The following is a 27,792-nucleotide window of genomic DNA, read 5'->3' as shown; positions in this document are numbered from 1 at the left end:
TCTTTTTCATTTCTTTTATTGAACATAATTATTTTTATTATAAATTTATTAAATCACTTTGGACCCAGCATGTCCTTAGGTTTCACCCACTCATCAAACTGCTCCGCGGTGAGAAAGCCAAGTTCAATAGCAGTCGCCTTTAAGGTTGATCCATTTTTGTGCGCCGTCTTTGCAATCTTTGCGGCCTTGTCATATCCTGAAGAAAAAAATTAAAAAGGCAATGTAGGAGTTCGTAGTGAAATCTGGTTTTCTAAAGCAAAAGGTAATCATTTACTCAACTGAGGCTACTGATCTCTTAAGTAACATTTTTAATCTTAAAAATATTTAACAGGGGCACCTGGATGACTTGGTCGATTAAGCCTCCAAATCTTGATTTTAGCTCAGGTCATGATCTCTGTCATGAGATCGAGCCCCTTGATGGCTCTACATTCAGCATGGAGTCTGCTTAAGATTCTCTCTCTCGGGGCACCTGGGTGGCTCAGTGGGTTAAAGCCTCTGCCTTTGCCTCAGGTCATGGTCTCAGGGTCCTGGGATCAAGCCCCACATCGGGCTCTCTGCTCAGCAGGGAGCCTGCTTCCTCCTCTCTCTCTCTCTCTGCCTACTTGTGATCTCTGTCTGTCAAATAAATAAACAAAATCTTAAAAAAAAAAAAGTCTCTCTCCCCCTCTGCTCTGCCCCAGTTTATGCTAAATAAATAAATAAAATCTTAAAAAAAAAATTAACAGTGATTAGCCTCAGAGTTGTGACTTCTGATGCAGCCTAAACGCTTTACTTTTCGTAAGTGAGACAGACTTAAACATACCTCACTTGCTATAACAGATTTGTTTCTATGGGCAGTTGGCCACTTTTTTTTTTTTTAAAGATTTTATTTATTTATTCTACACAGAGAGAGAGAGATCACAAGTAGGCAGAATGGTGGGCAGAGAGAGAGGAGGAAGCAGGTTCCCCACAGAGCAGAGAGCCCGATGCGGGGCTCGATCCCAGGACCCTGGAATCATCACCCTGGGATCATGACCCGAGCTGAAGGCAGAGGCCTTAACCCACTGAGCCACCCAGGTGCCCTGGCAGTTGGCCACTTTAATCGTCTTTGGGTTCCCTTGCATAGCTCTCTCTGGCTAAATGCTAATGTACAATAATTTTTAAAGGATCAAAAACATATTAGCCAATCTCAATACTACACTGAGAACAACTCCTATCTTCACAGGGGGAAGAACAGAAACACAATATAGCACCAAGACATGAAAACATACTTCTGAGTAGTGAACATATGTTTTTTTCAGAAACATGTTTAACTGGAAGCAATGATTCTACAAAAGCATAACCAGCTAAGTGTCACAGTGCCCCCAGCAGACAGCATCCCTGTGTGGGAGCTGTGGGGACTGGCTCTGAGGGGGGGAGGGGGGGGGCTGGGGAGGGACGCACCTGCCAGCTGCTTCCAACACACTTGTCAGTACCTTGACCTCTTCCCAACATCCCAAGGATACAGGGGGCAAGTTTCAGCAGAGATCTATTCTCATACCAAACACCACCACCACACATATCTGTCTGCCTCAGATATTTGCCTCTGCAATTAACAAAGGCAGGGACAGCTTTGCAAGTTGTCTTAACACAACTGAAAAAAAGGTCAGAAGGCAAGAGCAAGAACGAACATAAAAGAGCGCCTAGCTGGCTCAGTCGGTTCAGCGTCTGCCTTTGGCTCAGGTCAGGATCCCCTGCTTCTCCACCTCCCTCTGCCCCTCCCCTCTGCTTGATCTCTCTCTCAAATAAATAAAATCTTAAAGAAAAAAAAAAAAGAACAACAATGAAACCAACAAAGGAGGAAAAAAACCCCAAATACCCCCAGATCAGAGGACTATGGTCAAAGGGACAAAAGCCTTGAGGCAACACGATCGTCAAGCGGGCAAGATGTGACGGGTTGTTGGCATGTACCCATTAATCACCTACGAAACAAATTATGGGCAATTTCAGTACTCACCTGAACTGGCGAGGCTAAGCTTGTTGAAAAGGGCATTTACTGATCAGAGTAACTTTGAGAAAGAATTTTCATCAGACGGTCAGGGTCACTATTAGATATTGTGTAGCCTTATACTGAGGACGTTAGAAACTAAGTCTTAACGCTAACCGTTCAGCTCTACTCTTCGGGTCCCACAAATCCCCATCACCAGCCAGCCTGCTCCACGAGTGCGCAGAGAACCCGGGACAAGCAGCTACAAGGCTCACGCTGTAGCAGCAAGGTGTGGCTTGCCCATTTATCCTCGTATGGCCTTTGGTTCACGGAAATCTGATTCCAAGAAAGACGAATCAATCACTTGGCATTAGGAGCACTTATAACAAGTGTTCTGAAGTACAGATGTGAGAGAACATTTCTCACATAAGCCTTTGGGTTCCCCTGTGTAGCTCTCTGATTGAATGCGGAAGTACAATAATTTTTAAAGGATCAAAATATTATTACCAATCTCAATTCTATACCCCAGAACAGGCTATATTGCATGTCACAGCTACATACATATATGATATATACAGATATATACCCTATAAATATTTGAAACAGTCAAATGAGCTCTAACTTTATAAAACAGAAATTACAGCTTGATGTGAAGCCAATAATAGAAAATCTGCCTTGAAAGTTCGGCATTATAGAAGAGTATTTTAAACAGCAACCATATCGTGCCAATGACTGTGTCATAACTTAGTATAAAATAGAAAATCGAAGAATATGTTAACAACCTCAGCTCATCAGTAAGAAGGTGGGAAAAGGCTTTCAAGGCACCGTAACAAGGCAGCGAGCGCCTCCAAACCTATGAGCTAAAACTGTCTTTGGTGAGGATCACTCTGGTCGGTCCCCAGTCCAAGCAGGTATGTTTGAATTTACACAAATGAAATATTTATAGTTCTGGGAAAGGCTTGCAATGTAAGACTCATGGTTTTAAACATAGTATTTACATTGTCCTCCTTTCCCTACAAGCAATGAGTACTACCCTTTTTCTTCTGTTCTTATTGGTAACTCCCCATTTCTGAACTGAATCAAAGAACAAAACCGAAGTGTAGTAGAGCAGCTAGAGAAGGCAGAAAAATGAGTTCATCCCACACTGCTAACTGGCCAGTGCCACCTAGTGACGCTACCCGGTGAGGAGCGCTTTCCCAGGTAGAATGCACAGAACGTTCAGCCTCTCGATACCACTAAGATTTTAAGTTTGAACTGCTGAGTTTACCACATTTCAAATGAAATGAAGCTTCACTGACAGCCTATTAATATATAAACAGTGTCTTTCAACCCAGTTTCAAATATTTTGTGAGATTTTACTAAACGCCCGAAAGGAATCTGCTGTCCACCTTGATCCAACAATCTCTTAAAAATATTTTAGCTTTTTAATTTTGTAGTTGAAAACGGCATTATAATTCCTTAAACCTTACCTATATGAGGATTAAGAGCTGTCACCAACATTAGAGATTCATTCATCAGCTTGTTGATCCTCTCTGTGTTGGCCTGGATTCCCACGACGCAGTTTTCGGTGAAGGAAACAGCCGCGTCCCCCAGCAGCCGGGCTGAGTGTAACACGTTTTTGATCTGGGACAGGAGGGGTGAAGGGAAGAGGGAGAGAGAGAGAGAAAGAGGGTTTAATAAGCCTAACTTTTGTGTCCAGTAACATATATTATGCACTGGTTCCTAAATGAGTATGTAATTTGATAAACACAGAGCACTCCTGTGATGTGTAAAGCACCATCCCCCAGAAACAAATGTGAAAGAAATTATGAACCTTTGAGGACATGGAAATCTCAAAGACGTAAAAGCCATAAACACAAACAACTGGAACCCAAGAGACCTGCAGTGTGAAAGGACACTGAGTGGTACGACATGTTAGCACGAAGAGAAATGAACTCAGTTGCAGGAATCGGTGAAATCCTATTTGATGGAAGGGACTTAGATAACCAGAGATGGAAACAGAATCTTCTGGAAGAGAAGTAAAAATGCGGAGGTTAGACAGTTCAGCCTGTTTGAGGCAGTCGGTGCCGAGAGGGCTTCCCAGGTCTTAATGGCCATCATGTTATTAATGCTTAACAAAACAAATATTCCTTGGCTCCTTTAAAATAAACTTTCACACAGTATTTAAAATGAACATGAAATTAGTTAGTTTGCTTTAGAGGTTTTTTTTTTTCCTTTTTTGTAACATTTCCAATAAATATAATGTCCGCATCCGACTCTCTTTTGGGTCTAAAAACTCAGGGTCTGAAAAGTACAGTCCCCAAAATGGACTCTAGTAGAAGGTTCAGAACTTCAAGGTTTGATTTGGCACTAATGATTTTAATATAAGGCAAATGTTGGGACGCCTGGGTAGCTCAGTCGGTTAAGCGCCTGCCTTTGGATCAGGTCATGATCCCAGAGTCCTGGGATCGAGCCCCACATTGGGCTCCCTGCTCCTCCTCCTCCTACTCAATCCCCTACTCGTGCTCGCTCTCTCTCTTGCTCTCTATCTCAAAGAAATAAAATCTTTAAAAAATATATAAGGCAAATGTTGATTACCTTGATGGATTTTCTATAAAAGACAAAAAATAGAATTTTTTTTTTTAAATAAAAAGATTAGCAAGACATTTGTTGCACATCTATATTGCCAGACAGCTGGTATTTCCTGTTTGGAATCTGACAGGCAAGCAAAAGCTTAGATGACTGAGTTCTGCTTTGGCTTGGCTTGTATTTTTCACGAGACTGTACATTTCATGAGGGCAGAAAAATATGTCTCACTTATTGTTCTATCACTAGTACCCAATATGGTGCCTGATACAGATTTGACAAATGCACTGAATAAATATTCTTAATAGTTGTCATTTGCCTGTCTTTGTCAACTTAAAACCAGACTTTATACCGGATGCAAACTGGTGGTAAGCTTCCAATATATTTTATATATAACACTTTACACAAATAAAGCACTCCAAAGGATGACGGTTCCATTTTCTGAAGCTGAGGAAAGCGGACAAAAGCTGACGATGACGCACCCTGCTGCATCTTCAGGAAGAGGGAGGTGAAGAACAGATTTTAGACACATAAATGTTTTCCAGGTATGTGGAAAAGGGAAAACCGGTGAAGGGAAGCCAGAGAGGGACAGGGACGAGCATGGGAGGAGGGTGCTGAGGAAGCCAAGGAGAAGTGTTTCAAGGCCAAGGTCAGATGTCACCAAGTCTACGGGCCTGCGGGAGTTCCAAATGACCAGGAGAATAATCCAAGGACCAGTCGGAGGCAGGAACCGGGAGCAGTGAATTTGCCTTAAAGCGAATGTGGGTTATCCTTCTAAGACGACGGAGTTTGAGGGAAGCAGCAGCAATGTGAGAGGAGACAGGGTTGAGGGACGGCTCAAGGAGACCCGACTTATTTCTAGCCACTGGCATCTCCCCCACTGGGTGAGGGGCAAGGAAGAAACCCACACCCTATTTCCAGACTTTTTCTTCTTATTAAATAAAGCAAACCATCAAATCACTTGAGCTAAAAGTCACCTAATTAAATATTCAGGCTTAATCTTCTAATACTAACAAACGCTTGACTTCCAACTGCTACTTACATCATCCCCGTACCGAACGTGAAATCTCTAGAAGACTTTATAGAAAGAAAACACAAGACAATTAGCCTTCAGTCAAAAAACATTAAAAACCGAACCTCGAACTTACCATCATTGGCTTGAAAACATTCAACTCAAAATGTCCATTGCTGCCTCCAACTGTGACGGCGACGTGATTCCCCATGACCTGGGCGGCAACCATGGTCAGCGCCTCGCACTGGGTAGGGTTCACCTTGCCTTCAAAAGAGCCACCAAGGAAAGATTCCACATCAAACGTGCTCATGGTGTCGAGTACCAGTTAAGATTACGTATCACGTCAACTGATCAAGAAAAGGAGGAAATCTAACTTCGTTAAATAAAGCAAGTCCCCTGTCATCAGGGCTGATACAATGAAACCAAGCAAGAGGGAGGGATCGGTGGCCCCAAACCGTGACCCATTCGCTCAGGGGCTCCTGAGTAACGAGTACCCACACCCACACAGGAAATGTGGCCGTCCCCATTTCCACGGCTTTCGTTCACTGTAGAACACTGGAGCCAGGCACTGAACACCCCACAGGGAGTGACGCAGCCCCTGGCCTGCAGAACCTGGAGGCCGAGGGGAGAAAGCTGGCAATTACAGCACATGAGAGGTAAACACAGAGAAGCGGGCTACAACGGGAACACTCATAAAATAAGCACCAGGCTGACATTCGGGAGACTTCTCAGAGGAAGCAGACATGAAGCAGAAATTCTACTCGTCCCAAGTCTCCAGAGCCCCATCACCCTGGGAGCAGCCCTCTGACAAGCTCAAGTCTGAATCAGACACCGCAGATGCCTCCGACCAGTACAAGGCAACACACCGGAAAGGTTATTTCCTTATCTGTGAATCTGGGCTTCTCTTTTCTAGGCAATCACCTCGAATTTGCCGCCAACTAAACTTACATCATTTTTCAACATGAACTATTCTAAAACCTGATCTCTTCTCGTTCTATACACGTGCATAGATTTCAAAGAACCTACAGTCAGGTCTTTCTTTCTCACTATTAAAAGTCACCTTGTCTGTTTTAGTTGAACCTACAGAGGACTTTCCATATAATTCTTGATCCTATCACCCGGTGTGCTGCTGTTTCCTTATCCACTGACGTGAGCCACTGGTACCCCCTGCCTTCGCCCTCAGTCACCAGTGAAGCAGTGAAGGGGCAGAACCCCTCAGCCTGCTAACAAGACATGCCTCTCGTCTGAAGTCAACTCATTAGTGTCACTCCAGTGTCACTGTTCACCCACTACATTCATCTAACATGGCTACCCACACGTCCCCACGGGATTCAGTGACTGTCACAGGAGTCTGTCAAATGACTCACTAGTGCCTGTGTCACTTCCCTTATCTGCCAGGCCAAAACCCAAAGCAAAAAATGAACTAACAGGCAGTTGGAAGAATTCGTTTCTATTCCACCCATCCTGATCGCTTTAACAGCTGGTTTCAGAGTTCTTCTGGCTTTGGATTATGAAAGATGGAACTTACACATTCGCTCACGTAGGAACCAAAATACACGTGCTAACTCATCTCATTCTCTCTTCCTGTATTGCTGGGTGGTGTTCCCAACTCGGATCACGGGGGGCCCACAGACATTCTGAAATGAGCGTGCGACACACGTCCCTATCCGTGTTTGGGATCAAACTCATGCTCTACACACGGAGACGTGCTCTGTTTATGAGGATGCCCAGGTTCTTCTCCAGCTGCTGTGCTCAGATTTACCAGCTGTGTCATTACCTGGCATGATACTGCTTCCTGGTTCATTTTCAGGCAAGATCAGCTCTCCCAGACCTGAGCGGGGACCAGACCCGAGAAAGCGAATATCGTTGGCGATCTTCATCAGACTGCAGGCGCTGGTGTTCATGGCTCCACTGAGTTCAACCAAAGCATCGTGCGCGGCCAGAGCTTCAAATTTATTTGGAGCTGTGACAAAAGGCAAGCCTGAAGGAAAAAAAAAAAAAAAACAACTCTATGAGTTAACAGGTAGAATTAAATGTTTTTTTTCTAATATCTGCAAGTTAAACAGAAAGTTCCAGGACACGAAAAGCAAACACAGAAGAAAAATTTTACTTCTAGAAAAAAATGCTTATCTTCTGATTCAAGCTTTGTCTAGGTTTAAGTCTTGAACAAGCAGGAAGAATCTGGAGATACTAGCGTGTTTAAAGGATAAAGAAACAAGGACAATAAAAGAAATGCACTGAAAGAAAAACACTGTTCTTCTGAGAACATGTGTATGATGCCTACTTCTGAGTAAGGAGGAAAAGGAGCTAAAGTCCACTTTACCCCACACTCCTTTACTAGTACAATTGCTCCCCATCTTCGGCTGTCCTAGTGCCTCCTTTAGCCGGGACCCCACAGACCCCCTAAGACGGCAGGGGGCCAAAAGGAGTTAGACATTTCCACCCACTGTCACCTGTGTTCAAATTTTAAAGATCACATATTCTAATTCCTATAATACAGTTCTTCTCAATTAAAACTTGACTGAAAAACCAATCTCTACTAGAGGCCGTCTAATTATGTCTGCCCTTTCAGCCAGTAACATCTATCTTTTCAGAAGAGTTTTCTGGAGATGACAACTCGGCTGTAATAATAGTTATTATCGAGAGCACAGCACTCTCTCTACTAAAGGAAAAACAAGATTCAAAAAGGTCATTAACTCAGAGAAATGTCCCAGTGTGATACAGGGAAAAAAGAAACTAAGCCTGTCAGTATCTCAACATATCTACCATTGAAAGGACCGTGTCTCAACCATCTGCTGATTTTGCCTGCTTTGAAAAGGGTATTTGAAACAGCTTTAAAGGGAAAATGACTGAGCATCACCATGACAGTAAACAAGCCAGCACTGATGGGTTTCATCGCACACCGTATGAATCATAGATAAGAAACATGAAAGGCAGGAGGATTAATACTGCTACTTCTGAAACAGACATAAAACATGTTTGATGGGAAAATATTATTTTTTAGCTTTAAAGTCACAAGAATTCAAAGCAGAAACACCTAGAACATATAGACCAGTGTAACGAAGAGGAGTCGGAATTCATATTTCCGCTGACCTGTGAGCGCAGCCACTTTGGCCGCCACCTTCTCTGCAAAGCCGATTCTAGTATTCAAGCCGGTGCCCACGGCGGTGCCTCCAGCCGCGAGCTCGTAGACCCTTGGCATGGCGGCTTTTATTCTCGCCATCGCGTATTTCACTTGTTGAACATAACCGCTGAATTCCTGGAAAGAGAAGGAAATTAAGGAGGGAACATGTGATTTCCTAACAGCTTACAAGTGACTCCGACCGTGTTGAACAGAAGTTCTTTTAAATATGTTTCAGGTACTAAATTATGAGCTACCAAGTGGCATGTGTACCATTTTAATTCATATGATGAGCAAAGTACAAGGAAGAACGAGGATTTATAAACCTATAAGGTGGGATGACACCACAGAGGGTAACATGCAGCCTGTTTGTGTTCTTTTAATAGAAAGCAAAGATAAACAACACAGGAAATAAGCTTTATTTTCTAAAGATTTTATTTATTTATTCCTGCAGAAGAGAGAGCAAGAGATAGGGAGAGAATGAGCAGGAGCGGAGGGGAGGGGCAGAGGGACAAGCAGACTCCCCACGGAGCAGGGAGGCAGCCCTACACGGGACTCGATCTTAGCCCCTGAGACCATGACCGAGCTGAGGGCAGACATTTAACCGACTGAGCCACCCAGGCACCCAGGAAACAAGCTTTAAGAAAGAATTACTTTAGTACATTACATTATTAGTCTGTTTGCAGGTGATTTTTTTTCTTGTTGTTGTGTCCCAGACAACTTCAAGAAAGAAAAAAACAAAACAAAACAAAAACACAACCCCTGAATCATCTCTCCAGACAAATACAAACACAGACATTTTCTCCACACAGTTTCAGCTTAAAAACCTAACAGAGAACAGGAGGCTGAACGGCTCACTGACAGCACAAGCAGGTAACAGGCCACAGCAAGACTAGAGCTTCCAGATGCAAGTTAATTCTGCTATTACTGTCACAGGGTTCCCAGAATGACACATTTTACAAAAGGTAGCCACAGAATGCATTGTCTGAACAGGACAGGGCCCTTTTTAAGAATTCTGCTGAAACAATTTTAAGAATTATGTGGGGTGGGGCACCTGGGTGGCTCAGTGGGTTAAAGCCTCTGCCTTCGGCTCAGGTCATGATCTCAGGGTCCTGGGATCGAGCCCCACATCAGGCTCTCTGCTCAGCAGGGAGTCGGCTTCTCCCTCTCTTTCTGCCTGCCTGCCTGCCTCCCTCTCTGCCTACTTGTCATCTCTCCCTGTCAAATAAATAAATAAAATCTTTAGAAGAAAAAAAAAATTATGCAGGCACAAAAGGCATAAGCCAGAACTCAACCGAGCAAGCCAGACTTATATGGTTACACTAAAGCTCTTTTCCCTGCCTAAAAACATGGAAAAACCGTGAACAGTTCTGATTAGTATTAGGATATCTTACTATTTTAAAGAAAACATTTTAGAAGCTGTAACCCCTTTCAGGTAGACCGGATCCATCCAACCTATTGTCACTAATACATAACCGGCTGGGTGCACTGAAGAAGTTTCTTTTTATTGGGGAAAACCTGCATAAACTCAAAAGGCAATTCCAATCAAAGCAAGTGTAGGTGCTCCGGTAAGGTGAAGTCCACCAGAAAACTGTTGCCGATGTAACAGGGAGAATGATGATTTTACCCAGGAGGCTGTCATGGCCCCAAGAGACGTTAGCTCGGTGGTTTTCCACCATGTGACACACACAACAAGGAAACGTTAGAAACCAGAGGGACCCTGCTCCTCTGTAGACACCAGGCCAGGCACTAAGAACGTGCTGCAAAGAGAAGAGGCTTCAGGGACAATGGAAGGTAGGAGCTCCCTTCTCTCACAGCACCTGTACTCCAATGAATCATTTTGTTTTCCTTGTCCCTTCCGCATTGAAATTAAACTTAGCAATCAAGCTTCCTGCGGTGTTCATCTGAACAAAACTACAAATGAGCCTTTTCAAGTAAGCAGCCCTGCTCCCCTCGCCATCACCTGATACCGCCTCTGAGCAACTCCCTGTTCCCAAACCACGGGAGAGTTTTACCATCAAAAACCATTGCCTGGGGGCACCTGGGTGGCTCAGTGGGTTAAAGACTCTGCCTTCGGCTCATGATCCTAGGGTCCTGGGATCGAGCCCTACATCGGGCTCTCTGCTCAGCAGGGAGCCTGCCTCCCCCTCTCTCTCTGCCTGCCTCTCTGCCTACTTGTGGTCTCTGTCTGTCAAGTAAATAAATAAAATCTTAAAAAACAAACAAAAAACAAAAACCATTGCCTGATTCCCTTCGTGTCCTTTGTGCTGCGTGCTACTAGACATGCTCTGAGGCACTGTTGAAGAAACACAAAAACACTTTCGGGTATTTGGGGGAAGAGTAATACCCCTTTCCCATATGGCCCAATACAATCTTAGAGGTAGACAGGCCTTGCTTAATCAATTTAAAAGTAATTTTTATAGATCCTACTCTGTACAGTAAGAGACAAAGGGAGACAGGATAATGATCCTGGGACAGTGAAGGCGGCGGTGACCGCTAACGCCAGTATGTCCTTATTACTATGTGTCGGCATGCTTCTAAGCCCTTCACACGAACCAATAGAACCTCACAGCTGGGCTAAGACACAGATGTTATTTTCCTCATTTTAAAGCTCAGAAAACTGAGGCGCGGAAAAGCTCACTAATTTTCCCAGGGTCCCACAGTTTGTACGTAGCACAGCTAAGCTCCCAACCCGGGCCAACTGCCCAGAGACTGGCTCACAGCCCTCACGCTGTGCTCTTCCCCTCAGAAGCTGTCGGTAAAACTACTGACGGGTTAATGCAGAAAAATCTCTGCCACTGAACTGTTATAACTTGGCCTTTTATTTTTTATTTTATTTTTTTAAAAAAGAGTTTACTTACTGATTTGACAGAGAGAGAGACAGAGAGAGGGAAGACAAGCGGGGAGGGGGGGTGGGAGAGGGAGGAGCAGACTCTCTGCTGGGCAGAGAGCCTGCCGTGGGACTCGATCCCAGGACCCCGGGATCATGACCTGAGCCAAAGGCAGACGTTTAACGACCGAGCCACCCAGGCGCCCCTAACTTGGCCTTTTAAACGAGTATGATTTAGAGGGTAATAATGCTGGCCATCTGTACCAACCCCCAAACTGAATCAACAGCCGCACTCATCTACCTGCCCAAGGGTGAGAGGAACGGCATCCTGCGTATGGGTACGCCCAATTTTGATGATCTGGGCAAACTCTTTGGATTTGGCATGGAGAGCATCATGTAGCTTCTGGAGTCCTGGCAGGAGCACGTTGTGGACCTCTATGGCGGCGGCAATGTGCATCGCTGTGGGAAATGTGTCATTTGAGCTCTGTTGGAAAATTTACAAAAATGGTAAAATGTTACATCAGAAGCAACAAAAAACAAACTTGAATGTCCCCATTAAAAATGTCACTAAACGATTACACGAAACTCATGTCTTTAGTGCTCAATGACATTGACTTGTGGCAAGACACAGCTCACTTAAGGTCCGAGAGCAGCAGTCGGGCTTAATAAGCGCAGGACTGTATCATATATGCCACCTACTCTTATTTACTATTATGATATCTGCTAGTAAATGGCAGCAAATAGGAAGGACAATTAACAAGTGCATGTAAGGATAGCAGTAATAAAATATCTTACAGTTAATACAGAACCGATAGTCTTTTATTAAACTTGAGCAAAATTCTTGTGAGGTAGTTCATCACTCTAAAAAAGAGGAAAGCCAAGCTCTCAAAGAAATGGTGTGACTTGCCAAAACAGTTAGGAACTGGCAGAACTGGGACCTAACCAGGAAGTCCATACTCCAAGCTCTGTTTTCAACTAGAAACCCTATACTTTTAAATTATTATGCTACTTTAAAAACAAAGGGTTATTTTTGTAGGTTTTTACTGTGGAAAATATCAAACCATTTCCAAGAGTAGAATGAATGGTATAAGGAACATTCACGGTGCACACCGATCTCGCTTGCCACGTAGCGCCCCCACTCCTGCACCCGAGTGTACACATGCGATTACTCTCACATGGATTTCAGACTTCGGTATACATAAAAGAGAAGTTTATATATGTGAACGCAAACAAATTTGAAAAATCCTTCATACGGTAACCTTGTATGAAAAAGCTTCCCTGTTAATACTTTAAAATACATTAAATTACGCCTAGCACCAGATCTTGACTTCTAAATATTTTCCAATGAGATCCTCCAAGACTTCCCTGGAAAAATGGGTGCTGACGGGGGCCTGGGGCAGGGAAGCTACAGCATGATGAGCCTGGAGCATCTGGTAGAAGAAAGTAAAGAACTGCTTTAAAAAAGGAAAAAAGGAGGTTGGGGAAGGATGGGGATACATCCAAAGGACACAGGAGCCAACAGAGAGGACTCCCACAGCTAGAACAATCTGAGCAACAACATAAGTAATAACAGTATCAGATTAGAGCCCTAAGAGTAAAATAAATATGCACAAATCCAAACTTTGTGGACAAGTTTAAGGAGAAAGAGGGTATTTGCCCAGCATCAAAATTACTTATTAATTCTGTGTTGATTTTAGTACATGACCAAAAATTCCTTGATACTCCTCCCTTTAGAAAGTGAAGTTGAAAGGCAGTGCCTGAGTAGAGGCAGGCCTGCATGGCTCACTTCTAACAGAGAACGGAAGGTGGAGAAGCCCACCTGCCTAAACAGGGGTTGAAGGTCACATCACCAGTCCCAAGTCCTGGTGCTATCAGGTACCCCGGCCGTGACTCAGTAAGAGGAGCCCTTCCCTTCTGAACAGTCTTCCCAAAATCCAGAGTCTCCACCTGATCATGAGAAAGCATCAAACAAATCCAAACCAAGGGATTCCACAAAATACCTGACCGCTACTTTCAAAAGTTCAAGGTGACAAAAGACGAGAGTCAAAGACTAGAGGAGACTAAGGGAACACAGCAACTAAGTGCAATGTGGAGCGTGGGTTTTATCTTGGAAGAAAAAAGGTATTTGTAGAAGACTAGGGCCATCCAAGTAAAGTCTGTCTGGTTGAGGGTGCTGTATACCAATGTTAATTTCACAGTAGAATAAACGTACCAGGGTGATGAAAAATGCTTAACATTAAGGGAAGTTGGGAGAAGGGTGTACAGAAACTCTGTGTGAAGTACCTTTGTAATTCTTTTATAATTCTAAAATGATTTAAAAATAAAGCATTTTTAAAAAACCAAACAATATAAATACACTTATTTACTAAATTCAGGTTCCCCAATAGGGATTTTTATGAAGTTTAAGACACAGACCCAAGATTTCTAAAAGAAATAAGAACATACAAGAATTCTGCAATACTGAAAAGAAATAAAATAAAATAAAATGGAAAAAATATATACTTCAAAGAAAAAAAAAATGTGGTATATGGACTTTCTTCATCTGGATTGAACCTGAATTTTGAAAAGTGGCTTTAAAATCTTTTATTTTTACTGCTCATACCTCTGTTGAAATAAGCCTTTCAAATGTGAGTTGTTAAAATAAAATCAAAAGAAAATGCCAAACACACAAACAAACAAAAAAGATGTAAGTCCTTTCCACTAAAGAATGTGAGCCAAATGAACCTTCCTTGTCAAAAAGCTAATTCCAGTTTTATAGGCATAATCTCAGGTGTTCTTTTCAATTTACAACGAAGAAAAGATCATATACTGACCTGGCTTTTATTAACGTGGTCATTGGGATGCACGGGTTTCTTGCTACCAAGTTCACCTCCTAGCATTTCAATTGCTCTATTGCTAATGACTTCATTTACATTCATATTTGTCTGGGTTCCAGATCCAGTCTGCCATACCACAAGAGGAAAGTGATCATTTAATTTACCTTCGGCTACCTGCAGGAAAAAAGGTTTAAAAAATGGATTTTTAAAAATAAGAAGTATTCGATAGCCATTTAGCTCTTGTGATCAGCTATGATTAAGGAGTCACCTATCAAGTGCTGTTCTAAAGATGCTCACTTTTCTCATATGCTAAATGATTTACGGATGGTGCCACACAGCTCGTGCTTGTCCAGCGGCTCCAGGCTTCTGCAGCATCCCATGCTCCAACCACTGCTGCTCTACAAAGTGAAAGGTTATCTACTCTGAAAGATACAATTGCATGGACTGCAGGTGAAGACTGAATCAAAGCCATCTTTCTTCTGTATCTCCAACGGCATCCTCTAATAATAACCAGACAGGGCCACCCATTAAGGCTGGCCTTAGACACATTTCCTGTGGTGCTCAGTGGGAATGTCCAACAGAAGTTACAGCTGGACTCAGCATGACAATGAACGAGTCACTTGAAAGTGAGTTTGCTAACAGCTACTTCAGGGCACAGACGTCCAACATGTAGCAACTGCCAAGAGTAGAGACAAGCACAGCCAGATTCGTCCGTTTCTGTCATATAATTGTATGTGTTAGTTTTTGAATTATAAAGCTTTCTAAGAGAGTAGGTGCTGAACTTCGTCTTCTAGAATGATTTTAGCTTAAAAAAACAGTACACACCGTAGAAAGTTATTACCTTAAACAATTAGTCCCTTTTAAAATACAACTTTTTTCCTAGTTATGTAACAGACATTCAGTGTGGAACATTTTGAGAAGTGAGAAAAGTGTAAGTTACGATAGCGCTGCCCCTCAGAAATGGTGACTCTTGGCATTTTGGCTTCTCCCTTTAGGCTTGCCCCAAGCAATGTGTGTGCAAACATGCACAAAGAAAAACACATGTTCTCTGTTCATATTTTCCAAACACAAATAGGATCATAAAATACATACATTTTGCTACCTCCCCGACCCATACTTCCTATATGGTGGGCTCCATCATAGGACATTCTGGACATTCTTTTTTTTTTTTTTTTAATATTTTATTTATTTATTTGACAGACAGAGAGAGAGCACAAGTAAGCAGAGCAGCAGGCAGAGGGAGAGGGAGAAGCAGGCTCTCTGCTGAGCAGGGAGCTGGATACGGGGCTTAATCCCAGGATACTGGGATCATGACTTGAGTGGAAGGCAGCTGCTTAACCGACTGAGCCACCCAGGTACCCCTATCATAGGACATTCCTAAGAAAGTAATTTTCTATGGCTCTACTATATAGTTTATATAAGCATCTGTTATGGTCGGGTACAGTCTAATTTGTTATTATCGTAAATAGTACTACAATGAAAAACATTGTAAATACATGTTTTTAACCATTATCTCTGACTACTTCCTTAAGATTAACTAAGTGGATTAGTGAAATTACATTCTCCATACATATCATCAAATAACTGACTAGTTTTTTTTTTTTTTTTTTTTTTTTTTTTTTTTTTAAAGATTTTATTTATTTATTTGACAGAGAGAGATCACAGTAGACAGAGAGGCAGGCAGAGAGAGAGGGAGAGAGGGAAGCAGGCTCCCTGCTGAGCAGAGAGCCCGATGCGGGACTCGATCCCACGACCCTGAGATCATGACCTGAGCCGAAGGCAGCGGCTTAACCCACTGAGCCACCCAGGCGCCCAACTGACTAGTTTTAAAAGGAATCATTTATACATAAAAAATAAAATGTAGTATAAGTTTAACCATGTCTCTTCAAACTGTGAAGAGAATGAAAAATAAAAGGTATGGGGGGCCTGAGTGGCGCAGTTGGTTAAGCGTCTGACTCTCGGATTCAGCTCAGATCATGATCTCAGGGTTGTAAGATTGAGCCCTGCATCAGGCTCAGTGAGGTATTGACTTGAGACTCTCTCTCCTTCTGCCCCTCCCCAAATCTGTCTCTCTCTCTAAAATAAAGTCTTTAAAAAAATTTAAAAAAAAAATTTTTTTTAAAAAGGTACAGCATCATCCCAAAACTTTTGCCACAATATTTTAAGCACCACATTAATATCCTCACCAAACAAGCTGCTGTCACCCTACCTTGAAATTCATTAACTCAGGAATTCGATGCCCCTTTGCCCTGCCAGAGCCTGACATCATCTAGCAGAGATGCAGGTCTGATGCCACTGAGTAAACAGCGCACTTATCACCTCCTACCTCATCTGCTGCCTTCATGATGGCCTCGGCAATCTTGGAATCAAGACCGTAATCCTGGTTTACTTCAGCAGCTGCTCGCTTCAAAATGCCAAAGGCTTTAATAACTGGGATCTAAAATTAATCAGAAAAATATCTCAAAATTGCAGGTTCATTAAGCATATAAATTTAAGATTATTCTTTTATGCAAGTGCAAAAACTACATAAAACACTAAAGTAAGTAATGTTACAGTAACACTAAGATTACAGAGAGGTATGTAATGAACCAAGATTCATCATGTATATTTAGGAAACCAAACAAAAGCAAATAGGTTAACTCTTTAATACATGTGTGTGTCTGACCGTACCCCCCAAACACACAATGCGCCCCTTTTTTATGAGATTAAAACAGACATGTGTTTATTTCATATATATAAACACAAATGGCACTCAGTCATTTCACCAGCAAGCACCATTATTTTCCCTCACTGGATCTCATGCCATATTATAATTTTTCCTTCTCCTCATTAAAAACAATACAAGTAAAAATAATATTTAACGGCCAATAAGTTCTAAATAACCATTACTAAATGGGTATCACTTCATCCCAAAGCCAAAAAGCAAGTTCTTCTGGTTCGTCAATGAGGCTTTGACAGTCCTTAAGTCACTGGAATGTCCCTCAGAATATTTCTTTAACCCCAGGGTACTACATACGGACTTAGGGCTTACAGCTTCTGATGCATCATCTCACCCTATATCAAACCCTTTCGGTTTGCAGATCTTTTCACTTCCTGCTCTGGATCACCTCACCAAATTTAAAGGGATAAAATTCAGCAAGTTTTGCTGACACACCAAGAAGTGGTATCTGGTTTTTGTGAGACGAGAGAATTATGTATTATTGCAAAAATTAATAATGCAGATTATAGTCTGGCTCCCACACGAGGTCTGAAGGGGGAAATGTGCAAGGGAGGAAGGGAGGGCGGGAAAAGTACAGGAGAAGCTACAGTCCTCACCCGGGATCAGGGGGGAAAACTGAAGAAAAGGAAGAGGACATGTTAAAACCAGGCTGAAGGGAGGACATGCTGAAGGTCAAACAGAAAAGGAAATAACAAGAGAACATCCGTGTTTTCAATTCTAAGAAACCAGAATCAAAACATTTTGAGTGTTTTACCCAAATGAGATAGAAACAAATGGCACATAGCATTAGAAATTTAAAAACTTTAAACATGACACGGATGGGAATTTAAATTTCTACAGGAGGACACTGCAGTGGTGGCTTAAACCACTGCCAGGTCGTAACTGACGGGCCTCCCCACTCTGGCCATCTGAAGGCAGCAACTGACCCCAGTGTCTGCGGATTCAGAAAATGGAAAGAGCGTCACAGCAGCTTCACTGACTACGATCACAATAAAATGGTAAAATGTCACTGGGGAGAAAAGAAGGGTCTCATTATTCTAAATTTACTCACATTAGAAGTTCATAATCATTTTTGGTTTTGCTTTCCCCTTTGGACCTTGGGTACAAAGGGCCAGGTTTACACATACTGCTCAGGTCAGGGCCCATCAGAGTCTGCTTTGTATTTTAAAAAGTTCAGGATATTAATCAAGGTGAAGCAAAATGTGACAAAAAACAGATACCCCACATGTCCATCTTTTACAGGCGCCTAACAGAAACAGCTGCCCCATTTCTGGAGCAGCGGCAGCAACCACACACCCCTGAGTCCCACCCCTGCCGCCAGAAGCAGGAGCATTAAACCTGAGCCCTGCTTACTCGCCCGCTAGTGCCCTGCACTGCCCTCCTCAGTCCCAGGAGCTGAACTCGATGAGGACACTTTAGGATCAGCTGCTACCCTCTATCATCTCACCACGTTGCCTGACCCTAGTTTGCCCCACCACCGGGCGGACCGGTGGGGGCAGTGACAGAAAGATTTTCTTTAGAGTCAGCTGCCTATTGTAATAGTGTATAAGCCTGTGAAGGTTCAGTCTTAAAGGCTTAGCAATGGACTAAAATACGGAAGTTAAGAAGACCGTAAGGTGAAAAGTATATTCGGAAGACAGTATTCCGCAGCAGCTCCCCGGCCGAAGCCCGGCCACTCGCAGGCTCCGAGCCTAGGCTGCAGCCTGGCGCTGACCAGGGTTCACGCTGCGGCCAGGCTCAGTAGCATACGGAAGCCACTCGGGCGGTTCTCTCCACTTCTGACACGTCTGAAGCCAGGCTGCGTCACCATCCAGCCCCTGACGGGGCCCGACTCTGACAGCCCTCCTCCTTCCCAGTGCTACTGAGTGCATCTCACCGGTGCGTCTTCTAACTGAGGTCACCTTACACTTAACGAAATACGGTAGGAAAGTTTCCTAATCCTTCGGTCATTCACGTGGCACTGCATGTGTACTTACGTATAGATAGGCTGAAGAAGAATAGTTTTATGTATTTGTGTACACTTTCCTGGAAACCGAAACCAAGATAGACAGAAAGTATAATATTAAAGAAAAATCTGTTTCCTTTTCAATCAGTTTCTTAAAAATCTGTATTAAATCAGCTTAAAAACTAAGTATTGAAACGAAAAGTTCAAACTAAAATTCTAATAAAAATCTGAAAAAAAAACCCCAGCAAAAAAAAAAAAAAAAAAGACTCACAAAGCCAATTCCATAATAATTTTTTATTTTAACTCAGTAAGATATTTATTTGTAAAATAAAGTGACTCATTTGAATAAAGCCAATACTTCCATAAAACCACTTACTGGCATGCGTTCTGTCGCACCTCCAATCTTAAAATTCATTGTGGATCTCACCGTCTGGGCGCCATAATACTTATCATTCGGGACCTTGAGTTCACCAAAGGTGTCAAACTCTATCCTAAAGGAATCTTGGCTCGCCTAAAGAGAAAAATTAAGACACCGTTAGAGCTTGAGAAGAAACTGAGTATCAAAGCAATAATATCCTATCAGCTATAAGGGGCAAGAAACCTTAATACCTACTAAAAAGATTTAAAAAGAAAAAAAACCCACTAGATTCTCCTTCTGGTCTCCAGTTCTTTTCCTGAGAAATTTCTGTCACACTTTTTTTTTGGAGTATAGTTAACACGCACAACGGTACACTAGTTTCAGGTGTAAAACACTGAGACTCAACTCTAGGTCCTGCTGTGCTTGCCGCGGTGTAGCTACCACCTGTCACCACACAACGTTATCACCACACAATCCACTATATTCCTTGTGCTGTACCTTCTACCCCAAGACTGACTTCACTCCTTAATGGGAAGCCTGCACCTTCCACTCCCCTTCAGCCATTCTGCCCATCCTCTCATCCTCTTCCCTCTGGCAACCATCAGTTTGTTCTCTATATTTACGGGTCTGCTTCTGCTTTGTGTTTGTTTACTCATTTGTTTTGATTTTTAAATTTTACACATAAATGAAATCATATGGTATTCGTCTTTCTCTGTCTTATTTCACCTAGCATAATACCCCTCTAGGTCTATCCATGTTGTTGCAAATGGCAAAAACAAACCAACCTCAGCTTTTTTATGGCTGAGTAATATTCCATATATTGTGTGTGTGTGTGTGTGTGTGTGTGCGCGCGCGCGCACGCGCGCGCGCGCGCGTGCACACACGTGCGGTGTGTATACACCACACCACACCTTCTTTATCCATTTGTCTCTCAGTGGACACTTGGGCTGCTTCCATAATTTGGCTATTGTAAGCAATGCTGCCATAAACACAAAGGTGGATCTATCGTTTTTAATTAGTGTTTTTGCTTTCTTTGGGTAACCATCCAGTAGTGGAATTACAGAATCATATGGCATCTCTAATTTTTTGAGGGTCTATTCCTCCACTGTTCTCCAATTTGCATTCCTACCAACAGCACACAAGGGTTCGGTTTTTCTCTGTCTCCTCGCCGACACCTGCTCTTTTTTAGCTTTTTGATTCTGGTCATTCTGACAGGTGGACGGTGACGTGTAATTGTGGCTTTGAGGTGGAGTTCCTTGACAATTAGTGATGTTGTGCATCCTTTCGTGCCTCTGTTGGCCATCTGTACATCAGGTCGTCTGCCCATTTTTCAATCAGATTATTTGGGCTTTTTGGTGTCGAGTTACATAAGTTCTTCATCTATTTTGGATTTAACCCCTTATCAGATATTATCTGCAAATAATGCAAAGATGTTAAAGACAGACTGTAGAATTCACACACCTATGCAGAAGATCAAGGAAAGCCTCTGAAGTATCTCTAGTAATCTTTTCCAATCCAGGAGTATACCTCTTATCGGTTAAGCTTCAGCCAATTCAGTGCACTTGGGTTAATCTCTACTTCACTGGGAACTTGTTAAGAATGATACTTTAAAATTTGTAAATATTAGATATTTAAGTAGAGCTTTGCCATGATCTACAAATACTACGAGCCACAGCACAGTGGCTTTGCAGTCAAACAGCCCCCGACTCAGTCGCTGTGTCACCTTCAGTAAGTCAGTTTTTCTCATCTATAAATTAAATGTAGTGATAAGGGAGGATGGCTAGGTCAGTTCTTAACCTTCCCAGGGCAACTGAGCCCTCTGAGGATATGAGGAAAGCTATGGATCCCTTCTCTAGAAAAATGAACATAAATACATATATGAAAACTCTTATGTAAGATTTTATATCTTGAAGCCAATCCACCACCCTGAATAAGAACCCATGATCCAAAGTCCCTTTTATGGAGACCCTAGGATTCTACCAAGTACCTCAACTTTTGCTGAAAAAAAAGTTAACAACTGCTCAACAAATATTTTAGAATACTATAAAAAAGATTTATTGTAAAACACTAAATAGTTGGAATTTACCTGTGACAATGTATATCAAGGAGACTTCAGAAAGATACTCTGAGGGTGCCTGGGTGGCTCAGTGGGTTAAGCCGCTGCCTTCGGCTCAGGTCATGATCTCAGTGTCCTGGGATCGAGTCCCGCATCGGGCTCTCTGCTCAGCAGGGAGCCTGCTTCCCTCTCTCTCTCTGCCTGCCTCTCTGTCTACTTGTGATCTCTCTCTGTCAAATAAATAAATAAAATCTTTAAAAAAAAAAAAAAAGAAAAGAAAGATACTCTGAGCTTTAATGTGCATTAACTATGAAATAAACATGGTCAGATGATTCAAAAGATTTAAAAATCCCCAGCCAAGTAATTCTGCTTTAGTAAATAGTCCTCTGGGAAAAGAAAAAAAATTAATCTCTAGTTGTCCTTTGGGACTAGACAGGTTTACAAAACCATTTATATGTTATAAAGCCTTCTGGATTGCAAAAATAGAAAAGTATCATTGTATCTAGGTAGAAATAGGGTAATATTGCCAATGAGGTACATTTTTTTCCTATGTCTAAAAGTCTACAGAAGACTGGCCTAAGCCAGTAAGAAGCAGCAGCTCATAAAAATAATCACACCTCAGCATTTACTGGGCTAATGTAGCAAATTCTTTCCAAGTATCACGTTATTTGACTTTTACAACCATTCTAGGAGATTTTACTATTACCATCTCCACCTTAGAGAAAATACTGGGGCTTGGAGAGATGAAATAATCTTGGGAGATCACCCAGTTAGCAAGAGGAAGGGCCTGAAACCCCCCAACCTTGGACTGTCAAAACCCGAGAACTGTTTGGATTACTACTTTTTTGTTACTACTTCCAAAAGCCAAGAAATGGAGGGAGTAACTTCAGATTGGTCCCAATCAGCCCTTGAGCTGTACCCCTAACCCTGGACAGTAAGAGGACGTAAAGATGAGTAGTTAGATTTTTTTCTCTAGTCGGGCTTGGTTACACTGACACCACTATACACCCGCTTGCTCCCTTCCCTGTAGACCAAAAGCACGTGGGGTTCTTCATTTCAAATGCACAAATAAAAATATTTTCCATTATGATCTAAGTTTTAGATAGCCTCAGGAAATATCCACATATGTTGAAGTAGACTTCGGCCCAATAACACCAGCAATGACAGCAGTGACACTGAACACATGAGCTAGGTTTTCTTCCTCTTGTCACCTCATTATGTGACAGCAATAAGAAGCCAGCTCCAAAGGGGAGGTCAGTTTCCATCAGTCACTTGAGGAATCAGGTTCAACTCCTTAGATTTACATCATTGCTTTCTGTGTTCAAAATTATTACATTTTCATCATAAAACAGCAGTAAGTTTGTTTACTAAGTAACTGGTTTCTATGGTAAAACTCAGATCCATTCAAAGTTACTTGAAAAGATCTAGATGAATATATTTTGCTGTGTTCTTCAGCTTAAACCTGAACAATTTTTTAAATTCCAAATCAAGAAACAGCAACCTCAATCAAATTCTAGGATCTTGACAGTGACCATTAAAATGTGCAGAGGTCAATTGTGGCTGAAATCACAATCCCAGCAAAAACATCCAAAAACATGCTTATTGTCCTTATAATAAAAATCAATATCCCAAATTTGCAACAATAAACATTGTTTGCAGCAGCTTAGGTAGCTAATAACAAACTGTTGCAAAAATTCAAACACGTATTTCTTTATTTGAACCCAAGGAAATATATAGATTGCATAAATTCGTAAAACAGAAACTGAAGCAATGCTGTAAAACCCTTTTTAAGGCACCAGGAATTAGAGAAAACTATCTGTCAGGAAGCTAGATGTGGAGTCAGCATCTATTAGAGAAGCTCTAAGAGAGAGAGAGAGAAACAAGGAACCAGGTAACTTTGCCAAATCTCTTCAAACATTCTTTTAAGAAACCTACAGAAGCCAAATTTCTGTAAGTGTGCTTTACAGTAACCCACAGAAAAGACCTTTATACAGTGACCTGGTACGTACATCAACACATAGATATATGCACACAAGGCTGAAACAAAAACCTCACAAAACAGTAGGAATATTTTCTCTTCCATGCCACTCTATTCTGTCAAAATAATAAGAATCATGTTGGTAACTACCCACTACGTTGATTTCACCATCCACTAATCAGTCCACCTGAGGTCTGAAAAGCACCTGTGTGGTTTTCAAGATTTTCCAAATTATCATGTACATTATCTCTTCCCAGTGTCGTGGGCAAGAAGAGGAGGGAGGCTCACCCTGAAATACTGAGAAAATGATCAGTGCTTTTGATGAAAAATGAAGCGATGAATGGCATCTCTTAAATATATGTTTTTACTTCATACAATATAATCCAGTGTTATTAGAAAAGCTAGTGTTTCTGAAAATCGTGCCTTCATATACCATAACTCATAAAGAGTTTCTAACAGAAGGCAGTTTATCACTTCAGGGTAACACCACGGTTTAAAGAGTTTAACCAGCCAGGCATGGGGCAGGCAAAAAGTGCTACTTGCCACCGGCTCCTGTGAGATTCGTGCTCATTTAAAATCACCTCCCTTCCAGGGAAGCATGAAGGGTCATGGTCCTGCAGTCTGATTGCCAGTAGGCCCTAGAAATACCAAGGACTATTGTTAATAGTCACTAACCCCAGGAAACTCTGAAATTCAATGAGGTGTTCTCAAAATCTCAATGCCAGTCTAAACCTGAAAGGTCTCAGGGCCCTGGGATCCAGCCCCACAACAGGCTCTCTGGTCAGCAGGGGCCTGCCTCCCCCTCTCTCTCTGCCTGCCTCTCTGCCTACTTGTGATCTCTCTCTCTCTATGTCAAATAAATAAATAAAATCTTAAAAAAAAAAATATATATATATATATATATCGGCCTTGAGCCTCTAAGATGTCCCCATGTATATTCATGTGTAAGATAACCATTAACTAAACCTTGACATCTCCTGAAGAAATGAAATGCCTTTCAGATTCTCAGTTTAAAGCGAGTTAAAAGAATATTTCAGCGTTCAAGAAAATCCAAATCATTTTTCCTGTAAAAGGACTATCCAAAGATATAAAAATCCAATATCTGACTTCATTGTGTTTGGGTTTTCGGTTTCTTTCTGAAAAAGTGTGTCTGGTCTTAAAATGTAGGTAGTAAGGAGGGCACGGGTTGTGATGAGCACTGGGTATTATACACAACTATTGAATTCTTGAACACTACATCAAAAACTAATGAGGTATCACACAGTGGCTAACAACATAATAAAAAAAAAGGGATTTCTCAAATTCATAAACTTCTGCTTCCTTCTAAAAAAATGTAGGATGACCACCAAGTCCTGCTATACTGGCAAAAATATAATAAATGTTTTATTGATATTACACTGCAATATAGAAGATATTATCTATGCTTCCAGACTTCATAGTCATTCTGCAGGTCATGAAGGAAATAAAAGTGACTTTACAAGATGTAGGGCTTCCCCATCCATCATGCCAGCAAGGGACTATCAAAGCTACATTGTAGCTGTTCTCCATGAGACATTCTCACCCTCACTGTGCTATTTCTCTGGGTAGTTTTTATCACACCATAACTAACTGTGCATCATTTCTTTGTTTATTTAATCTCCCCTGCTAGTCTCTAAACCCTATGCCTGTAGCGACTGTCCTTTTCACAGGGCCCAATACATAGCAGGCATTCAATAAACACGTTATCTTCCTATTGGATATTTGTGTTCCTTTAGATAAAACGTAACTTAGGGCAGTTAGGGTTATGTAAATCCTCAACAGTAGCAATAAGAAAAACTTCATAAAATCAACACAAAGATTGTGGAGCAGAGCTCAGAGGGCGGAAGATGTATTTAGAATTAGGGGGGGCAATCTGTCTTCATTAGATCTTAGCTATCATTCCAACACTAAAAAGCAAGGCAGTGCTAGATTTGGAACATTCAGAGCAGGGCAAGTTCAGTTCTCCAGCCTCCGATTCCCCTTTACAAAACACTAAATTAGTAAAAACTAAATAAATTTTTAGAAGGCTCTAAAATGCATTAAAATTAGAGCAAGGTGTTGCAGGAACATAAAAGCACCCCGATTTTGTAGTTTCAAGCACAGTAATGCTGTGTTAATATCTTCCAGTTTATAGTTCAGAAAATATCTTGGACTTTTGAAATACATGGAGGCACTAATTTAAGTGCACTCACTATTTGCCAAACACAAAGTACTTGCACATGAGCAATTCTGCTGGATACCTGTTCTTACTTCCATTTCACACGCAGAAACCCAAGCACAAAGACAAGCGGCCCCAATCCCCAACTCTGAGTAGCAGCACAGGATCTGAAATCACGTCTGACTGCAAAGCTCATACTACGGCTCAGTGAACCGTGCAGAAGTGTGACTCTTCCTAAACTACCACTTATTTCCCAAACTCGTCCGAACAATACCCGTGTGCATAAGTATTTAAAATGCTCGGTAAGGGACGCCTGGGTGGCTCAGTGGGTTAAGGTTCTGCCTTCGGCTCAGGTCATGAGCTCAGGGTCCTGGGATTGAGTCCCACATCCGGCTCTCTGCTCAGCAGGGAGCCTGCTCCCCACCCCACCCCCCGCCTGCCTCTCTGTCTACTTGTGATCTCTGTCAAATAAATAAATAAAATCTTTTAAAAAATAAATAAAATTAAATGCTCGTCAAACAGCCCAAATTACTGAAGGTGCCACTCTAAAGCGCAGAAGACTTGAGCTCGGACCGTTAAGTTCCCCAGGTCTCTCTGAATAAAAAGTAGGCTCAGCTACAAGTTAGATCCTAACCAGTCTCCACCAACTTGCTTCAGGACACGGTTCAACAAAACTGGGGGAACCACAGCCCAACAAGCGAAACAGGCCACTTCACGAAAGGCAGAATCTTTGAAGTTCCCTAGAGCCTTCAACCCCACCTGGAGGCCTGCAAGCAGCTCGCCACACAGGGGTGGTAAGAAGCCACGGGTCGGAGGCGACCGCCAGCAGCCGGCTAAGGGGCGGGGGAGGCAGCGGCCCTCGGTCCCGCCTCCAGCCCCGCACAGTCGCCAGGGCAGCGGCCGAGGTGGGGGCTCCGTCCGCACCGGCTGGAGCGCAGCAGCAAGCGCGGCTGCGGCGCCCCCCAACCCCGCCCGCCCCGGAACGCGGAGCAGACCCCGCAGGACCCTCGCCGCCGGGCACCGCCCCTGCCCGAGCGCTCCCTCCGGGCGGCGGCGGCACGGCGGGGCCCGGACGCCAGCCACGCGGGCACGCAGCCCACGCCGGGCTCTGCCGGGACGCCCCGGGAATGCCTCCCGCCTGCCCGGCCGGCCAGCGGAGGGCTGAAGGTCACCGCCGGGAGGCCGGGGCTCGGACGGCCGCGCTCACCATTCGGGCGGAGTTCGGGGTCCGCGGCGGGAGGACGGCCGCCTCTCCGAGGCCGGGAGCGGAGGCTGAGGCCGGAGGCCGCAGCAGGCGACGCGAGCGCGCGAGAAGCCGAACAGCGCGATACATGATGCAGCGGGTGCCTGGGTAGAATTTGGGGGTGGTTGAGGCCACGCCTCCGCGCTGGCTGTCATAATCCGTCCCGCCCACAGCGCCTCGCTCTTATCCAATCAACAGCCTCAAACCCAGCGCGTGGGGCGGGACCAATCATGAATGGCCAGTAAAGAATGAGGGGTGGGGTTAACTTCGAACTGTGGAGCGGACCCTCGACTCCCTCGGATTCATGGGAAACGAGTGAGAAGGGAATTATGGGGAGGGAAGTTCGGTGACTCTGTGAGGCCGTTCGGTCGCGGTGTGAGGCGGGAGGAGCGGGGAGCTGACCCGTGAACCCGCGGTTTGGTCCATGACGTATTCCAGAAAGAAATATTTATTTATCCTGTAACCCGTCATTACTGCTTCTCTCTTTGAAATCTTTTAAAATTTCTTCCAGATTACTTCTTCCGTGTAGAAACTGTGGAAATCGGAGCAAAGTATAAGCAAGGAGATAATCATCGTCACGATGCCGACACTTAAGAAAGTCGTTTTGAGGTCTCTGCGGTTTCCTTTTCTTCTTTTCTCGAATTTTTTTTAAGCTTTTATTTATTTATTTGACAGACAGAGATCACATGTAGGCAGAGAGGCAGGCAGAGAGAGAGGAGGAAGCAGGCTCCCCGCTGAGCAGAGACCCCAATGCAGGACTCGATCCCAGGACCCTGGGACCATGACCTGAACCGAAGGCAGAGGCTTTAACCCTCTGAGCCACCCAGGCGCCCCCAACCTGTTTTTTTAAAGTGCAGTGAGGGCGAGGTCTATAATTACAGGTGACTTTAGGTTTCTGTTATTTACATTTACGTTCTCCGGGGTTTTTGCACTGATAATATACATATTCACATTAAAAGCACATTGTTTTCGTATAATAGGTGGTGACAGAAAAGCACGAGCTGATACGAAATTGCTTCTGACCCACA

At 43.1% G+C, this 27,792-nt stretch overlaps 1 protein-coding gene across 1 annotated transcript; it reads right to left on the bottom strand.

Annotated features, from left to right (window-relative positions):
- Positions 1–26,881, bottom strand: FH (fumarate hydratase). The gene is made up of 10 exons (XM_080824401.1): positions 26,729–26,881; positions 19,330–19,464; positions 16,616–16,726; positions 14,287–14,463; positions 11,775–11,957; positions 8,616–8,781; positions 7,300–7,503; positions 5,659–5,786; positions 3,415–3,568; positions 1–196 (listed from the first exon to the last, which is right to left on the bottom strand). Exons 1-10 carry the CDS (start codon positions 26,852–26,854, stop codon positions 54–56), a joined length of 1,527 nt encoding a protein of 508 aa, XP_080680527.1. The 5' UTR covers positions 26,855–26,881; the 3' UTR covers positions 1–53.
- Positions 26,882–27,792: the final 911 nt, after the last annotated feature.

This window comes from Martes martes (genome assembly GCF_963455335.1).
Source record: "Martes martes genome assembly, chromosome: 15".
NCBI classification, from domain to species: domain Eukaryota; kingdom Metazoa; phylum Chordata; class Mammalia; order Carnivora; family Mustelidae; genus Martes; species Martes martes.
Note: the sequence above shows the minus strand (reverse complement) of the source record. Positions and strands in the feature narration are given on the sequence as shown.